General features: G+C 42.5%; 1 protein-coding gene across 1 annotated transcript in view; it reads right to left on the reverse strand.

Annotated features, from left to right (window-relative positions):
* LOC106607584 (serine/threonine-protein phosphatase 2A 56 kDa regulatory subunit) overlaps positions 1-14,999 on the reverse strand; it is a 163,771-nt gene that overhangs the window by 92,192 nt on the left and 56,580 nt on the right. The window contains exon 2 of the mRNA XM_014204662.3: positions 10,939-11,135. Within this exon, the coding sequence (XP_014060137.1) occupies positions 10,939-11,135 (197 nt within the window). The remainder of the gene's footprint in view (positions 1-10,938; positions 11,136-14,999) is intronic.

Below are 14,999 nucleotides of genomic sequence, written 5' to 3' on the forward strand. Positions count from 1 at the left end.
CGCACACACACACACAGAGAGGCGCGCACACACACACACAGAGAGGCGCGCACACACACACACAGAGAGGAGCACACACACACACACAGAGGAACACACACACACACACACACACAGAGGAACACACACACACACACAGGCACACAGGCACACAGACAGAGGCGCACACACACACACACACACACACACACACACAGGCGCACACACACACACACAGGCGCACACACACACACACAGGCGCACACACACACACACAGGCGCACACACACACACACACAGACAGAGTCACACACACACACACACACAGACAGAGTCACACACACAGACAGAGTCACACACACACACAGACAGAGTCACACACACACACACAGACAGAGTCACACACACACAGACAGAGTCACACACACACAGACAGAGTCACACACACACAGACAGAGTCACACACACACAGACAGAGTCACACACACAGAGTCACACACACAGAGGTACACACACAAAGGCACACCCACACACAGAGGCGCACACACACACACAGAGGCACACACAGAGGCACACAGAGGCGCACAGACACTTCATCTTTAAGCCCCCAGAGGCCGAGGCTTATTTCAGCGAGAGCCACGGTTACATTTATGAGCCGCTTGTTTGTACTCTTCATTGCCTCAACCATCAAAGTGTTCGCTGTCGCTCGGGCTTAATAGACTACACTTAAACACTTAAACACCCACCACTTCATTATCATGGGCCGCAGAGTGTGGAGACTCCCAAGGACACCCATTACCCATCTGTCCTTACTTCTCTCAATCAGAGCAGCCCTCGGCCTCCAGATAATAGTGCTGATAGATGGGGTGCTGCTGGTGAGAGCAACTCTTCTGACTCTGCCCCCAATATGAGGCCCTGCTCCTCCCAACATGTCTAATCGTTAGTCTACTCTATACTCTACAGGTAGAGAGACATCAATAGGGCTGGGACAATCATGGAATTTTGGATGATGGTTAATTGTTATCGGTTATAAAAAAAAAATAAGAAGATAACTAACAACTAAATAATAATTCTCCTTTCCTCCGCTCCTGACTGGACTCAAACGCATGCATCATCTTTTTGAATGCCCGATAAGTCCCATCTTCAGTCAGCTGTTTGCTCCACAACACAAAATTCTAAAACTGGCTAGCTTATCCACCTCATCTCTCCTTACAAATTGGCTGTTAGATGTAAACCAGGCTGGGAACAGTTGAAATATATATATCAATAAAATGTATACACACACACACACACACACACACACACACACACACACACACACACACACACACACACACACACACACACACACACACACACACACACACACACACACACACACACACACACACACGAGTGTATGTATGTAAACTTTTGACCCACTGGGAATGTGATGAAAGACATAAAAGCTGAAATCAATCATTCTCTCTACTATTATTCTGACATTTCACATTCTTAAAATGAAGTGGTGATCCTAACTGACCTAAGACATGTGATTTTTACTAGGATTAAATGTCAGGAATTGTGAAAAACAGTTTAAATGTATTTGGCTAAGGTGTATGTAAACTTCCGACTTCAACTGTTGAAGCTTTTATTTCTTTCATCACATTCCCAGTGGGTCAGAAGTTTACATTCACTCAATTAGTATTTGGTAGCATTGCATTTAAAATTGTTTAACTTGGGTCAAAAATGTCAGGAAGCCTTCCACAAGCTTCCTACAATAAGTTGGGTGAGTTTTGGCCCATTCCTCCTGACAGAGCTGGTGTAACGGAGTCAGGTTGTAGGCCTCCTTGCTCGCACACGCTTTTTCAGTTCTGCCAACAAATTGTCTATAGGATGAGGTCAGGGCTTTGTGATGGCCACTCCAATACCTTGACTTTGATGTCCTTAAGCAATTTTGCCACAACTTTGGAAGTATGCTTGGGGTCATTGTCCATTTCCAAGACCCATTTGCGACCAAGCTTTAACGTCCTGACTGATGTCTTGAGATGTTGCTTCAATATATCCACATAATTTTCCTTACTCATGATGCCATCTACTTTGTGATGTGCACCAGTCCCTACTGTATGTAGCAAAGCACCCCCACAACATGATGCTGCCACCCCCGTGCTTCACAGTTGGGATGTGTTCTCCGGCAGGCAAGCCTCCCCCTTTTTCCTCCAAACATAACGATGGTCATTATGGCCAAACAGTTCTATTTTTGTTTCATCAGACCATTTCTCCAAAAAGTACAATCTGAGTCCCCATATGCAGTTGCTGTTATATGTTATACAATGCATGCATGTTTTGTTCAATCAAGTTCATATTTATATCAAAAACCAGCTTTTTTACATTAGCATGTGACGTTCAAAACTAGCATACCCCCCGCAAACATCCGGTGAATTTACTAAATTACTCACGATAAACGTTCACAAAAAACATAACAATTATTTTAAGAATTATAGATACAGAACTCCTCTATGCACTTGATATGTCCAATTTTAAAATAGCTTTCCGGTGAAAGCACATTTTGCAATATTCTCAGTAGATAGCCCAGCCATCACAGCTAGCCATTTAGACACCGACCAAGTTTAGCCCTGACCAAACTCCGATTTACTATTACAAAAGTTTGATTACCTTTGTCGTCTTCGTCAGAATGCACTCCCAGGACTGCTACTTCAATAACAAATGTTGGTTTGGTCCAAAATAATCCATCGTTATATCCAAATAGCGGCGTTTTGTTCGTGCGTTCAAGACACTATCCGAAGTGTAAATAAGGGTCACGAGCATGGCGCAATTCGTGACAAAAGATTTCTAAATATTCCATTACCGTACTTCGAAACATGTCAACCACTGTTTAAAATACATTTTTATGCCATTTTTCTCGTAAAAAAGCGATAATATTCCGACCGGGAATCTGCATTTAGGTAAAAAGACGAAAGAAAACAAAGCATTCGGTCGACGTGGGCACGAGCCTGAGTCTCACAGTACTGTAACCAGCCACAACCCAAACGCGCTACTTTTTTTTCAACCAGCGCCTGCAAAGCCACGATTCAGCTTTTTGCCGCCTTCTGAGAGCCCATGGGAGCCGTAGGAAGTGTCATGTAACAGCAGAGATCCTCTGTAATGGATAGAGAAAATCAAGAAGGGCAAGAAATTGTCAGACAGGCCACATCCTGCATAGAATTTTCTCAGGTTTTGGCCTGCCAAATGAGTTCTGTTATACTCACAGACACCATTAAAACAGTTTTAGAAATTTTAGGGTGTTTTCTATCCATATCTAATAAGTATATGCATATTCTAGTTACTGGGTAGGAGTAGTAACCAGATTAAATCGGGTACGTTTTTTATCCGGCGGTGTAAATACTGCCCCCTAGCCCTAAGAGGTTAAAATGCTGTAAAATAGTCATATGTTTGAAAAATGGAAGTTTTCGGATTTTAGAGGAGTTTGTATTTCGCGCCACGCCCATCATTGGATATTGGAGCAGGTGTTCCGCTAGCGGAACGTCTAGATGTAAGAGGTTAAAGGCACAGTCAACTTAGTGTTTGTAAACTTCTGACCCACTGGACTTGTGACACAGTGAATTCTAAATGAAATAATCTGTCTGTAAACAATTGTTGGAAAAATGACTTGTGTCATGCAAAGTAGATGTCCTAACCGACTTGCCAAAACTATAGTTTGTTAACCTGTTGACGGTAGGGGGCAGTATTGACACGGCTGGATAAAAAACGTACCCGATTTAATCTGGTTACTACTCCTGCCCAGTAACTAGAATATGCATATAATTATTGGCTTTGGATAGAAAACACTCCAAAGTTTCTAAAACTGTTTGAATGGTGACTGAGTATAACAGAACTCAAATGACAGGTCAAAACCTGAGAGATTCCTTTACAGGAAGTGGCCTGTCTGACCATTTATTGTCTTTCTTTGACATCTCTTTCAAAAACTTAGGATCTCTGCGGTAACGTGACACTTCCCACGGCTCCAATAGGCTCAGAGCCCGGGAAAAACCTGAATGTCGTCATTCCAGCCCCAGGCTGAAACACATTATCGCCTTTCTCAAGTGGCCGATCAAGGGACTGTGGGCTTAGGCGCGTGCACTGGCCACCCCCGTCTTTGTGTTTTTTCCTCTGTTTGCCGAAAAGGAGATTCCCGGTCGGAATATTCATCAAAGGTTAGTGCTGCATTTAGCTGTCTTCCGGGTTTTTGTGACATTATATGCTAGCTTGAAAAATGGGTGTCTGATTATTTCTGGCTGGGTACTCTGCTGACATAATCTAATGTTTTGCTTTCGTTGTAAAGCCTTTTTGAAATCGGACAGTGTGGTTAGATTAACGAGAGTCTTGTCTTTAAATAGCTGTAAAGTAGTCATATGTTTGAGAAATTGAAGTAATAGGATTTTTAAGGTATTTGAAAATCGCGCCACTGGATTACACTGGCTGTTGCGTAGGTGGGACGAATTCGTCCCGCCTAGCCCAGAGAGGTTAACAAGAAATTTGTGGAGTGGTTGAAAAACGAGTTAATGACTCCAACCTAAGTGTATGTAAACTTCCCACTTCAACTGTACACACACACACGTTTTATTAAAACTGTTATGACGATTGTATTTTCATGACGGTCTTCATCCATAATTGGCGACTACACGGTTATACAGAAATCGTCACAGCCATAGCCATCAGCACCCGAGAATGCTCAAGACAGACAATTCAACCTATCCCTCACAAAAAAGCGTCAGTCAGTCCCCTTGGCTCCGACAGCTAAGGATGTGTTGATCAGTGGTGTAGTGGAGGTTAGAGGTCTACCGATTAATCGGAATGGCCGATTAATTAGGGCCGATTTCAGGTTTTCATAACAATCGGTAATCGGTATTTTTGGCCACCGATTTGCCGATTGAAAAAAAAATGTATGTTTTTTTTAAACCTTTATTTAACTAGGCAAGTCAGTTAAAAAACACATATATAAACACACAAACACACATATATTTTCAATGACGGCCTAGGAACGATGGGTTAACTGCCTTGTTCAGGGGCAGAACGACAGATTTTTACCTTGTCAGCTTGGGGATGCAACCTTACGTTAACTAGCCCAACGCTCTAACCACCTGCTTTACGTTGCCAAGGTAAGTTGCTTGCTAGCATTAAACTTATATTATAAAAAAAACAATCAATCAATCATAAACACTAGTTGATAATATGATGATATTACTAGTTTTCTAGCCTGTCCTGCTTTGCATATAATCGATGTGGTGCACATTCGCGAAAAAGGACCGTCTTTGCTCCGACGTGTACCTAACCATAAACATCAATGCCTTTCTTAAAATCAATACACAAGTATATATTTCTAAACCTGCATATTTAGTTAATATTGCCTGCTAACATGACTTTCTTTTAACTAGGGAAAATGTGTCACTTCTCTTGCAAACAGAGTCAGAGTATATGCAGCAATTTGGGCCGCCTGGCTTGTTGCGAACTGTGAAGACTATTTCTTCCTAACAAAGACAGCAGACTTCGCCAAACGGGGATGATTTAACAAAAGCACATTTGCGAAAAAAAAGCACAATCGTTGCACGACTGTACCTAACTTTAAACATCAATACCTTTCTTAAAATCAATACACAGAAGTATATATTTTTAAACCTGCATATTTAGCTAAAAGAAATCCAGGTTAGCAGGCAATATTAACCAGGTGAAATTGTGTCAGTTCTCTTGTGTTCGTTGCACGCAGAATCAGGGTATACAGAATCTGTCTCGTTGCGAACTAATATGCCAGAATTTTACGGAACTATGAAATAACATTGTAGGTTGTGCGATGTAACAGGAATATTTAGACTTATGGATGCCACCCGTTAGATAAAATACGGAACGGTTCCGTATGTCACTGAAAGAATAATGTTTGAGATGATAGGTCATTAATATGGTCAAATCCGGAAACTAAGGTTTATTATATTATAGTTAATATATAGTTATGATTTGTTATATAGTTATGATTTGATATTTGATAGAACAGTCTGACTGAGCGGTGGTAGGCAGCAGCAGGCTCGTAATAGTCAAAGGTATATGGTTTAGAGAGAAATAGTCGACGCGTCATAATTCCTGTAATAACTTGCGGCTGAACTTGAAAGGGGTTCCTTTGTTATTTTACCGTTCATGTCTTCCATAGAGAATGTCTTGATCTACTTCAAATAAGGTCTGTGTTTTGTGCTTAAACCGCCTCGGCGTTTTGATACCCGTGTAAATCTCACTAGGTAACGTTTGTCAACATATTTTCATAAATCCACTCAACAAAAAAATGTTTCTTCGCTTATATTGATCAGAGTTATATCCTATGGATATCTACACAGTTATACAATTGGTTTAGGCTTACACCACCTTGCCAAACACAGACCTTATTTTAAGTTAATCTAAAAATATCCTATGGAATAAATGAAGGAAGCGCTTTTCAGATTTTGATTCTTACCATGCCGATTATTAAAATAGGATTTCCTGCATATAGAAATTACAGTTTTTGTTTTCAGCATTCATCACAGGTAACTTAAACTCTATTTTTATTATTCAAACAGTTGAGAGTATTTGTCTCCTAAGCAGACTCTTCAGTATCGTTGTCACTTCAGAGCTGTGTGTGTATGTATGTATGTATGTATGTGTGTATGTGTGTATGTGTGTATGTGTGTATGTGTGTATGTGTGTATGTATGTATATATATATATATATATATATATATATATATATATATATATATATATATATATATATAGTGGCAGACCTCTTCAAAGTTAGGAGCGTTTGTCACAAATTAAGTGGGAAACTGTCACCAAAGTCAGCCCAGAATGAAAGTTCTTTCGAACATGACAGTACCTGTGTGTTTGTTTCACTGTCCTGGTCCACCCAGGCCACAGGTAAGGTCAAGGATAGCAGGGTTCGGTACACAAATCTGGTTCTCGGTAGGTCCAGGTCTAAACGCCAACAGGTAAGTCCAAAACAGTCCAGCTCGTACACGGTAAATCCAGCCAATGTAGATTGTTTCTTTCTCTATGGTTCATAGATCCTTCCCGCCCTCTCTCTCTCTTCCTGGTTTTTCTTGACCTTTTATCTGTGGGTCGGCTCCACCTTCTGAGGGTTCCCCTTGCTTCTGGGAATTGTAGTTTTGGCCGTCGGCCATTTTGTGATCTGTAGTTCTGATCGGGGTGGCCATTTTAGTGATCGGGCAGAGCCCGTTAATTAGTTCTGCCCTCACATATCTGCCATTTATCACTCGACCCCCTTCTTTGCCACAATATATAGATATAGCTCAAAAAAATAAAGGGAACACAAACAACACATCCTAGATCTGAATGAAAGAAATAATCTTAAATACTTTTTTCTTTACATAGTTGAATGTGCTGACAACAAAAATCACACAAAAATAATCAATGGAAATCCAATTTATCAACCCATGGAGGTCTGAATTTGGAGTCACACTCAAAATTAAAGTGGAAAACCACACTACAGGCTGATCCAACTTTGATGTAATGTCCTTAAAACAAGTCAAAATGAGGCTCAGTAGTGTGTGTGGCCTCCACAGCCCTGTATGACCTCCCTACAACGCCTGGGCATGCTCCTGATGAGGTGGCGGATGGTCTCCTGAGGGATCTCCTCCCAGACCTGGACTAAAGCATCCGCCAACTCCTGGACAGTCTGTGGTGCAACGTGGCGTTGGTGGATGGAGCGAGACATGATGTCCCAGATGTGCTCAATTGGATTCAGGTCTGGGGAACGGGCAGGCCAGTCCATAGCATCAATGCCTTCCTCTTGCAGGAACTGCTGACACACTCCAGCCACATGAGGTCTAGCATTGTCTTGCATTAGGAGGAACCCAGGGCCAACCACACCAGCATATGGTCTCACAAGGGTTCTGAGGATCTCATCTCGGTACCTAATGGCAGTCAGGCTACCTCTGGCGAGCACATGGAGCACCTGCCACCCCACACCATGACTGACCCACCGCCAAACCGGTCATGCTGGAGGATGTTGCAGGCAGCAGAACGTTCTCCACGGCGTCTCCAGACTCTGTCACGTCTGTCACATGTGCTCAGTGTGAACCTGCTTTCATCTGTGAAGAGCACAGGGCGCCGGCGGCGAATTTGCCAATCTTGGTGTTCTCTGGCAAATGCCAAACGTCCTGCACGGTGTTGGGCTGTAAGCACAACCCCCACCTGTGGACGCCGGGACCTCATACCACCCTCACGGAGTCTGTTTCTGACCGTTTGAGCAGACACATGCACATTTGTGGCCTGCTGGAGGTCATTTTGCAGGGCTCTGGCCTGCTCCTCCTTGCCCAAAGGCGGAGGTAGCGGTCCTGCTGCTGGGTTGTTGCCCTCCTACGGCCTCCTCCACGTCTCCTGATGTACTGGCCTGTCTCCTGGTAGCGCCTCCATGCTCTGGACACTACACTGACAGACACAGCAAACCTTCTTGCCACAGCTCGCATTTATGTGCCATCCTGGATGAGCTGCACTACCTGAGCCACTTGTGTGGGTTGTAGACTCCGTCTCATGCTACCACTAGAGTGAAAGCACCGCCAGCATTCAAAAGTGACCAAAACATCAGCCAGGAAGCATAGGAACTGAGAAGTGGTCTGTGGTCCCCACCTGCAGAACCACTCCTTTATTGGGGGTGTCTTGCTAATTGCCTATAATTTCCACCTATGTCTATCCCATTTGCACAACAGCATGTGAAATGTATTGTCAATCAGTGTTGCTTCCTAAGTGGACAGTTTGATTTCACAGAAGTGTGATTGACTTGGAGTTACATTGTGTTGTTTAAGTGTTCCCTTTATTTTTTTGAGCAGTGTATACACATATCAAAAAAATCATAATAATAATCGGCATCGGCTTGTTTGGTCCTCCAATGATCTGTATCAGCGTTAAAAAATCATAATCGGTCGACCTCTAGTGGAGGGTAAACGCAAGTAAACACAGTTTACCCCATTTTTTTTTGTTGATACAGTTTACCCACCCTTTGCAGGGAAAATGCATTGAAAGTATTGGGAGCGTTACTTTTTTCATTGCAACCGCCAATCAGAGTTTACCCACCTATTTCTTTTTACCACCAAGTCACTGGTGCTGATGATAACCCATCCATGTGTGTAATGAGCAGTACCCTTGGAATAGCTGCCAAGTGAGTTATGGCACACCGTATCCGTGGCGCTGATGTTCTAAATGCTGTGTGAGTCACTGTAAAGTTGTAGGAGGCTGCGAGGCATCTGAGTGTTCCAGAATGCCTACATACTACAGGAAGAGACAGTGCTACTCCACCATGCGCCACAGTTTAACAGGATGCTTCCCCTTACGCAGACACATTATATTAACCATGAAAGAAACTTACGCAACCAACTGAACACTACATTTGGCCATCTCTCACTGGTACAGTCATAGGCATGCCCTGGCCTGTCAGCAAAATAATCAAACTCCATGTGCTCCATCTACCAGGCCTGTTAAAACAAACTGAAAAGGTAGTCTAGTTCTTGGTTGTTTTTTTAGACCAGCCATTTTGGATTGGTGATAAACACCAACGTGAGGAAAACAATGGGAGGATTGGAAACATCTAGCCATACTTGCCTCGCTGGTGAGCGGCAAAACAAATACCTCCAATTCATATGCTGATGAGTCTAACTGGCAGTGGAGATGTGCCTTGCCATGAGAAGAGATACACAGTTCTAGCACTAAGTGGAAACATCCATTTATCCAACATTTGTTGTTTAATTAATAACTGGTTGGGATGGTAACTGCTATCCCACACTACTCTGGAATGGGGAGATAATATTCACACGTCTATAAATCTATCATCACAATGTCATTTTTCGTCACTAAGTACTACCTCTACCATCAAATTCTAGCCTGTGAATAACAAGTGCAGAACCTGTTCTCTGTAACATTAGAATAGGTAAACATGCTAATGTGGCTGCCTGTGGCAATGATACACACTAAATGTAGGCTTGATCTTTCAAGATAGCAATTTCAGACAGAAAACCCCATAAAAAGACAACACCTGGGCTGAGAAAAAGAACTCTAATCTTGTGACAACTGATGTGTCCTCTCCTTCAGTGTCGAACTAAGCATGTAACTGTTGACAGTCATTGATCTAAAACAATTACTCTGTCTGACACACCTCTCAAATGTGATGTATCAAGATCAATTAATAAACTCAAAGAAACTACTTAGGCCCCTCACGTCTACAGAGTAAAGCAGTGGAACTGACTGAGGGCGTGTGGGCCGTCCTTCACAGTCTGGTCTGGCAGCGTGGCTAGCGGTGAGAGTTATGACAAGGGCAAAGGGATGAGCAAGGTGATTAAGAGGTCTGGGTAATCTTTGTGTCTCACTGGAGCTGAAGGTGTGTGACGGCTTTAAGGAGAGCTGCCTCTCTCCCAGGTTGCTCAGAGCATAGCGACAGTGCACAGCACGCAACAAAGTCATATCTTAAGGCCCTTTCATTTCACATCTCTAAGAATGAGAGCTGCTCCTATTCAAGAACTACTTCCTACTCTTTAGGTTGAAAAACTTGGGTGAATCAGTCCTTTTTCTTTCTAAGAACAATGGCAATCGTTCAAGCCCTGATTTAAAATTGAATGTCATGTTTTCAATTACCACTTTCTCTACTTTTTAGTGGCATTCTTTGCAGGATAAAGGTTCTTCCACATCCTATCAAATCTCTCAATCTTGCGTAATCAAACTCATATGCCAGGGACAATGTGCTTATTTGTTTCAGAGAAGTCAAGCAGGACTGGGTGATGTAGTGTTTTCTGTACCGGAACGAACCGCTGTGTCCTGGTTTGGATATTTTCTACACATTGCCCTTTTCCAGCAACTACGGAGAATGAGTAAATAGGCCAGCACCGTACAGCTAGTCCTGGCACAGCTCTGCTAAATAGTGTGAAAAGGGAATTAGTGTAAAGACCCCACTCACCATATTAGAGATCTCTGGATAGGCCGTCTCTACCAGGACACCCCTGTTGGTGGAGACATAGTCCACCAGCTCGTTGAGCGTGGCCCGCTTAATCTCCTTGCTCTTCAGGTCGGTGACCGAGTCCATGAAGTCAAACAACATGCAGCACTGCTGCAGCTTCTGGGTGAACAACTCCTGCTGCTCCGTGGAGGGCGCATCTGGAACCAAAGATGAGATGGAAACAACATTTAGATTTAAGGTTGTAACAATTCACCGATATGCATCGGTTCCCGGTTCAAATGTTGAAGATATGAGTGCGTCGGTCCGTGGTGCCCCAAACCGATCCAAATGTAGCACGCATTGGTCAGAAAATCTGGTCAAACGTTACAAATCGGCGGTTCACATTTTTTCGAAAAACACCTCTAATCTTGTGACAACTGATGTGTCCTCTCTGTCAGTGTCTAACTAAGCATGTAACTGTTGACAGTCATTGATATAAAAGTCATTTTGCATGCAGAACAACCCCAGGCAGAACAACCCTAGTCAAACTTAACTGTGCGCAGCTTCATGTGCTGACCCAAGAGAGGTCTATTCACAATATTGCACATCTGCGCTGTAATATCAGCCTTCAAATGCTTGTAAAATGGCTTGCAAAATATTAGGTATTATTAGTTGAGTGACAACCAATGTAATTTGCTAGGTTATCATTATCAAATGACCTGTTGAAAATGTTGTTTTACAGAATAAAAGTAAGCTACAAGAGATAACACTGATCTGGCTATACCTGCTGAACTTACAATAGAAGTTAGTCTTAAGTACAGTGCATTCGGAAAGTATTCAGACCCCTTGACTTTCCACATTTTGTTACGTTACAGCCTTATTCCAAAATTGATTAAATCTTTTTCCTCCCACTCAAACTTCACACAGCACGCCATAACGACAAAGCAAAAACAGAAATACCTTATTTAAATACGTTTTCAGACCCTTTGCTATGAGACTCGAAATTGAGCTCATGTGCATCCTGTTTCCATTGATCATCCTTGAGATGTTTCTACAACTTGGAGTCCACCTGTGGTAAGTTCAATTGACTGGACATGATTTGGAAAGGCACACACCTGTCTATATAAGGTCCCACAGTTGACAGTGCACGTCAGAGCAAAAACCAAACCATGAGGTCAAAAGAATTGTCCATAGAGCTCCGAGACAGGATTGCGTCGAGGCACAGATCTGGGGAAGGCTACCAAAAACATTTCTGCAGCATTGAAGGTCCCCAAGAACACAGTGGCCTCCATCACTCTTAAATGGAAGAAGTTATTAACCACCAAGACTCTTCTTAGAGCTGGCCGCCCTGCACATCTGAGAAAATCGGGGGAGAAGTGCCTTGGCCAGGGAGGTGACCAAGAACCCAATGGCCACTCTGACAGAGCTTCAGCTTTCATCTGTGAAGATGGTAGAACCGTCCAGAAGTTGAACCATCTATGCAGCACTCTACCAATCAGGCGTTTATGGTAGAGTGGCCAGAGGGAAGCCACTCCTCAGTAAAAGACACCTGACAGTCTGCTTGGAGCTTGCCAAAAGGCACCTTAGGATTCTCAGAACACGAAAACAAGATTCTCTAGTCTGATGAAACCAAGATTGAACACTTTGGCCTTAATGCCAAGCGTAACGTCTGGAGGAAATATGGCACTATACCTACGGTGAAGCATGGTGGTGGCAGCATCATGCTGAGGGGACATTTTTCAGCGGCAGGGACTGGGAGACTAGTCAGGATCGAAGGAAAGCTGAACGGAGCAAAGTACAGAGAGAGATCCTTGATGAAAACCTACTCCAGACGGATAAAGGTTCACCTTACAACAGGTCAACAACAATTACCACACAGCCAAGACAATGCAGGAGTGGCTTTGAGACAAGTCTCAATGTTCTTGAGTGGTCCAGCCAGAGCCCAGACTTTAACGCGATCGAACATCTCTGGGAGAGACCTGAAAATAGCTGTGCAGCGATGCTCCCCATCCAAACTGACAGAGCTTGAGAAGATCTGCAGAGAAGAAAGGGAGAAACTCCCCAAACACAGGTGTGCCAAGCTTGTAGCGTCATACCCAAGAAGACTCAAGGATGTAAACGCTGCCAAAGGTGCTTCAACAAAGTACTGAGTATTTCCGTTTTTTTATTTGTAATAAATTAGCAAAAACGTCTAAAAACCTTTTTTTGCTTTGTCATTATGGGGTAGTGTGTTGATTGGTGGGGGGGGGGGGGGGGGGACGATACATTTTAGAGTAAGGCTGTAACTTAACAAAATGTTGAAAAAGTCAAGGTGTCTGAAAACTTTCCGAATGCATTGTACATAGAGTAGCCAGCCATGGACTGTGCCCCTGCAGTCACAGTCATGTGAAATCCATAGATTAAGGACTTATATATTTATTTAAATTGGCTGATTTCCTTCTATGCACTGTAACTCAGTGAAATCTTTGAAATTGTAGCATGTTGTGTTTATATTTTTGTTCAGTATAGTTTATCAACATAAGCACAGCAATGTGCACAAGGCAGTAGGCTACGCGCAAATGTTTTTTTCCCATAATGCAATTAGCGGGGAACACTGTTGTCGAAAGGGCATCGCACATACAAGAGGTTTCATGTGATTTCCGTACAAAATTTAGAAAGAGAGGAGATCTAATATACTACTTTGAAGCAAGGTAAGAAATGTCTCATATGTATTAAACGTTCAGGTGCCTCCAGCTCATTGCAAAGTGATGTGTGATGCGCTGATGAAGCCTGCCTTCCGTTTCCTTTTGAGATGCTGCAGGAGCAGCAGCTCTCACGCTGTCTGACAGAGTTTCCGCTCAAAGGCTCTGTATGCATGTGATAAGATACATAACTTGTTCCCAAGAATAGGCTAAAAAGCATTATTTGGCAATGGGATTTTTTCTTCTCCCCAACAACTGGCCGGCACCATTTTATTTATCAGCTTTTTAAAATAATTCAGACCAAAAAACGGAAACCCTGACAGGCATATTTCCTAACTGAGTTGAATGGCTTTTATAAGAGAAAACTCAGTGTGAATCAACAACATTGTAGTTACTGCACAATACTAACCAGAACAATTTTTTTTCTCCAAAACATGCATCCTGTGTGCAACGTACTGCAAAAAATGTGGCAAAGCAAAACATTTTTGTCCTGAATACAAAGTGTTATGTTTGGGGCAAATCCAATACAACACATTACTGAGTACAACTCTCCATACTTTCAAGCATAGTGGTGGCTGCATCACGTTATGGGTATGCCTCTAATCGTTAAGGACTGGGGAGTTTTTCTGGATAAAAAAGAAAACTGAAAGGAGCTAAGCACAGGCAAAATCCTAGAAGATTTCAGCAGGACAAAAACCTAAAACACAAGGCCAAATCTACACTGGAGTTACTTACCAAGAAGACAATGAATGTTCCCGAGTGGCCAAGCTACAGTTTTGTTTTAAATCTGCTTGAAAATCTATGGCAAGAACTGAAAATGGTTCTCTAACAATGATCAACAACCAATTTGACAGAAGTTGAAGAATTTTTTTAATAATAAAATGGCCAAATGTTGCGCAATCCATGTGTGAAAAGCTTAGACTTATCCAGAAAGACTCACTGCCAAAGATGTTTCTAAGGTGTTGACTCAGCGGGTTGAATACTTTTCAAGATAGTGTTTTAATTTTTCATAAATGTTTTACAAATGTTAGAATTTCTTCCACTTTGTCAATAGAGTATGTTGTGTAGATTGTTGACAAAGAAATGACAATTAAACCCATTTTAATCCAACTTTGTAACAACAAAATGTGTAAAAAGTCATGGGGTGTGAATACTTTGCGAATGTAATGTTTATCATTCACTCTCACACAGAGAGAGAAAGAGGAGTCAGCTCAGAGAGGCCCTGCCCAGGAGCTCCATCAGCAGCAGATTTTAATTTACAATGGAAAATGAATGTGTTTATTTAACAAATGTAAGTGCATCCAATCGTATCGATTCGTTCCTCTAATAAACTGGAATCGCACCAAAATGTTTCAAACTAAACTTATCGTTCCTGTATTGTATCGGAGCCAATGTACGTAG

Source organism: Salmo salar, chromosome 06 (assembly GCF_965601325.2).
Source record: "Salmo salar chromosome 06, fSalSal1, whole genome shotgun sequence".
NCBI classification, from domain to species: Eukaryota; Metazoa; Chordata; class Actinopteri; order Salmoniformes; family Salmonidae; genus Salmo; species Salmo salar.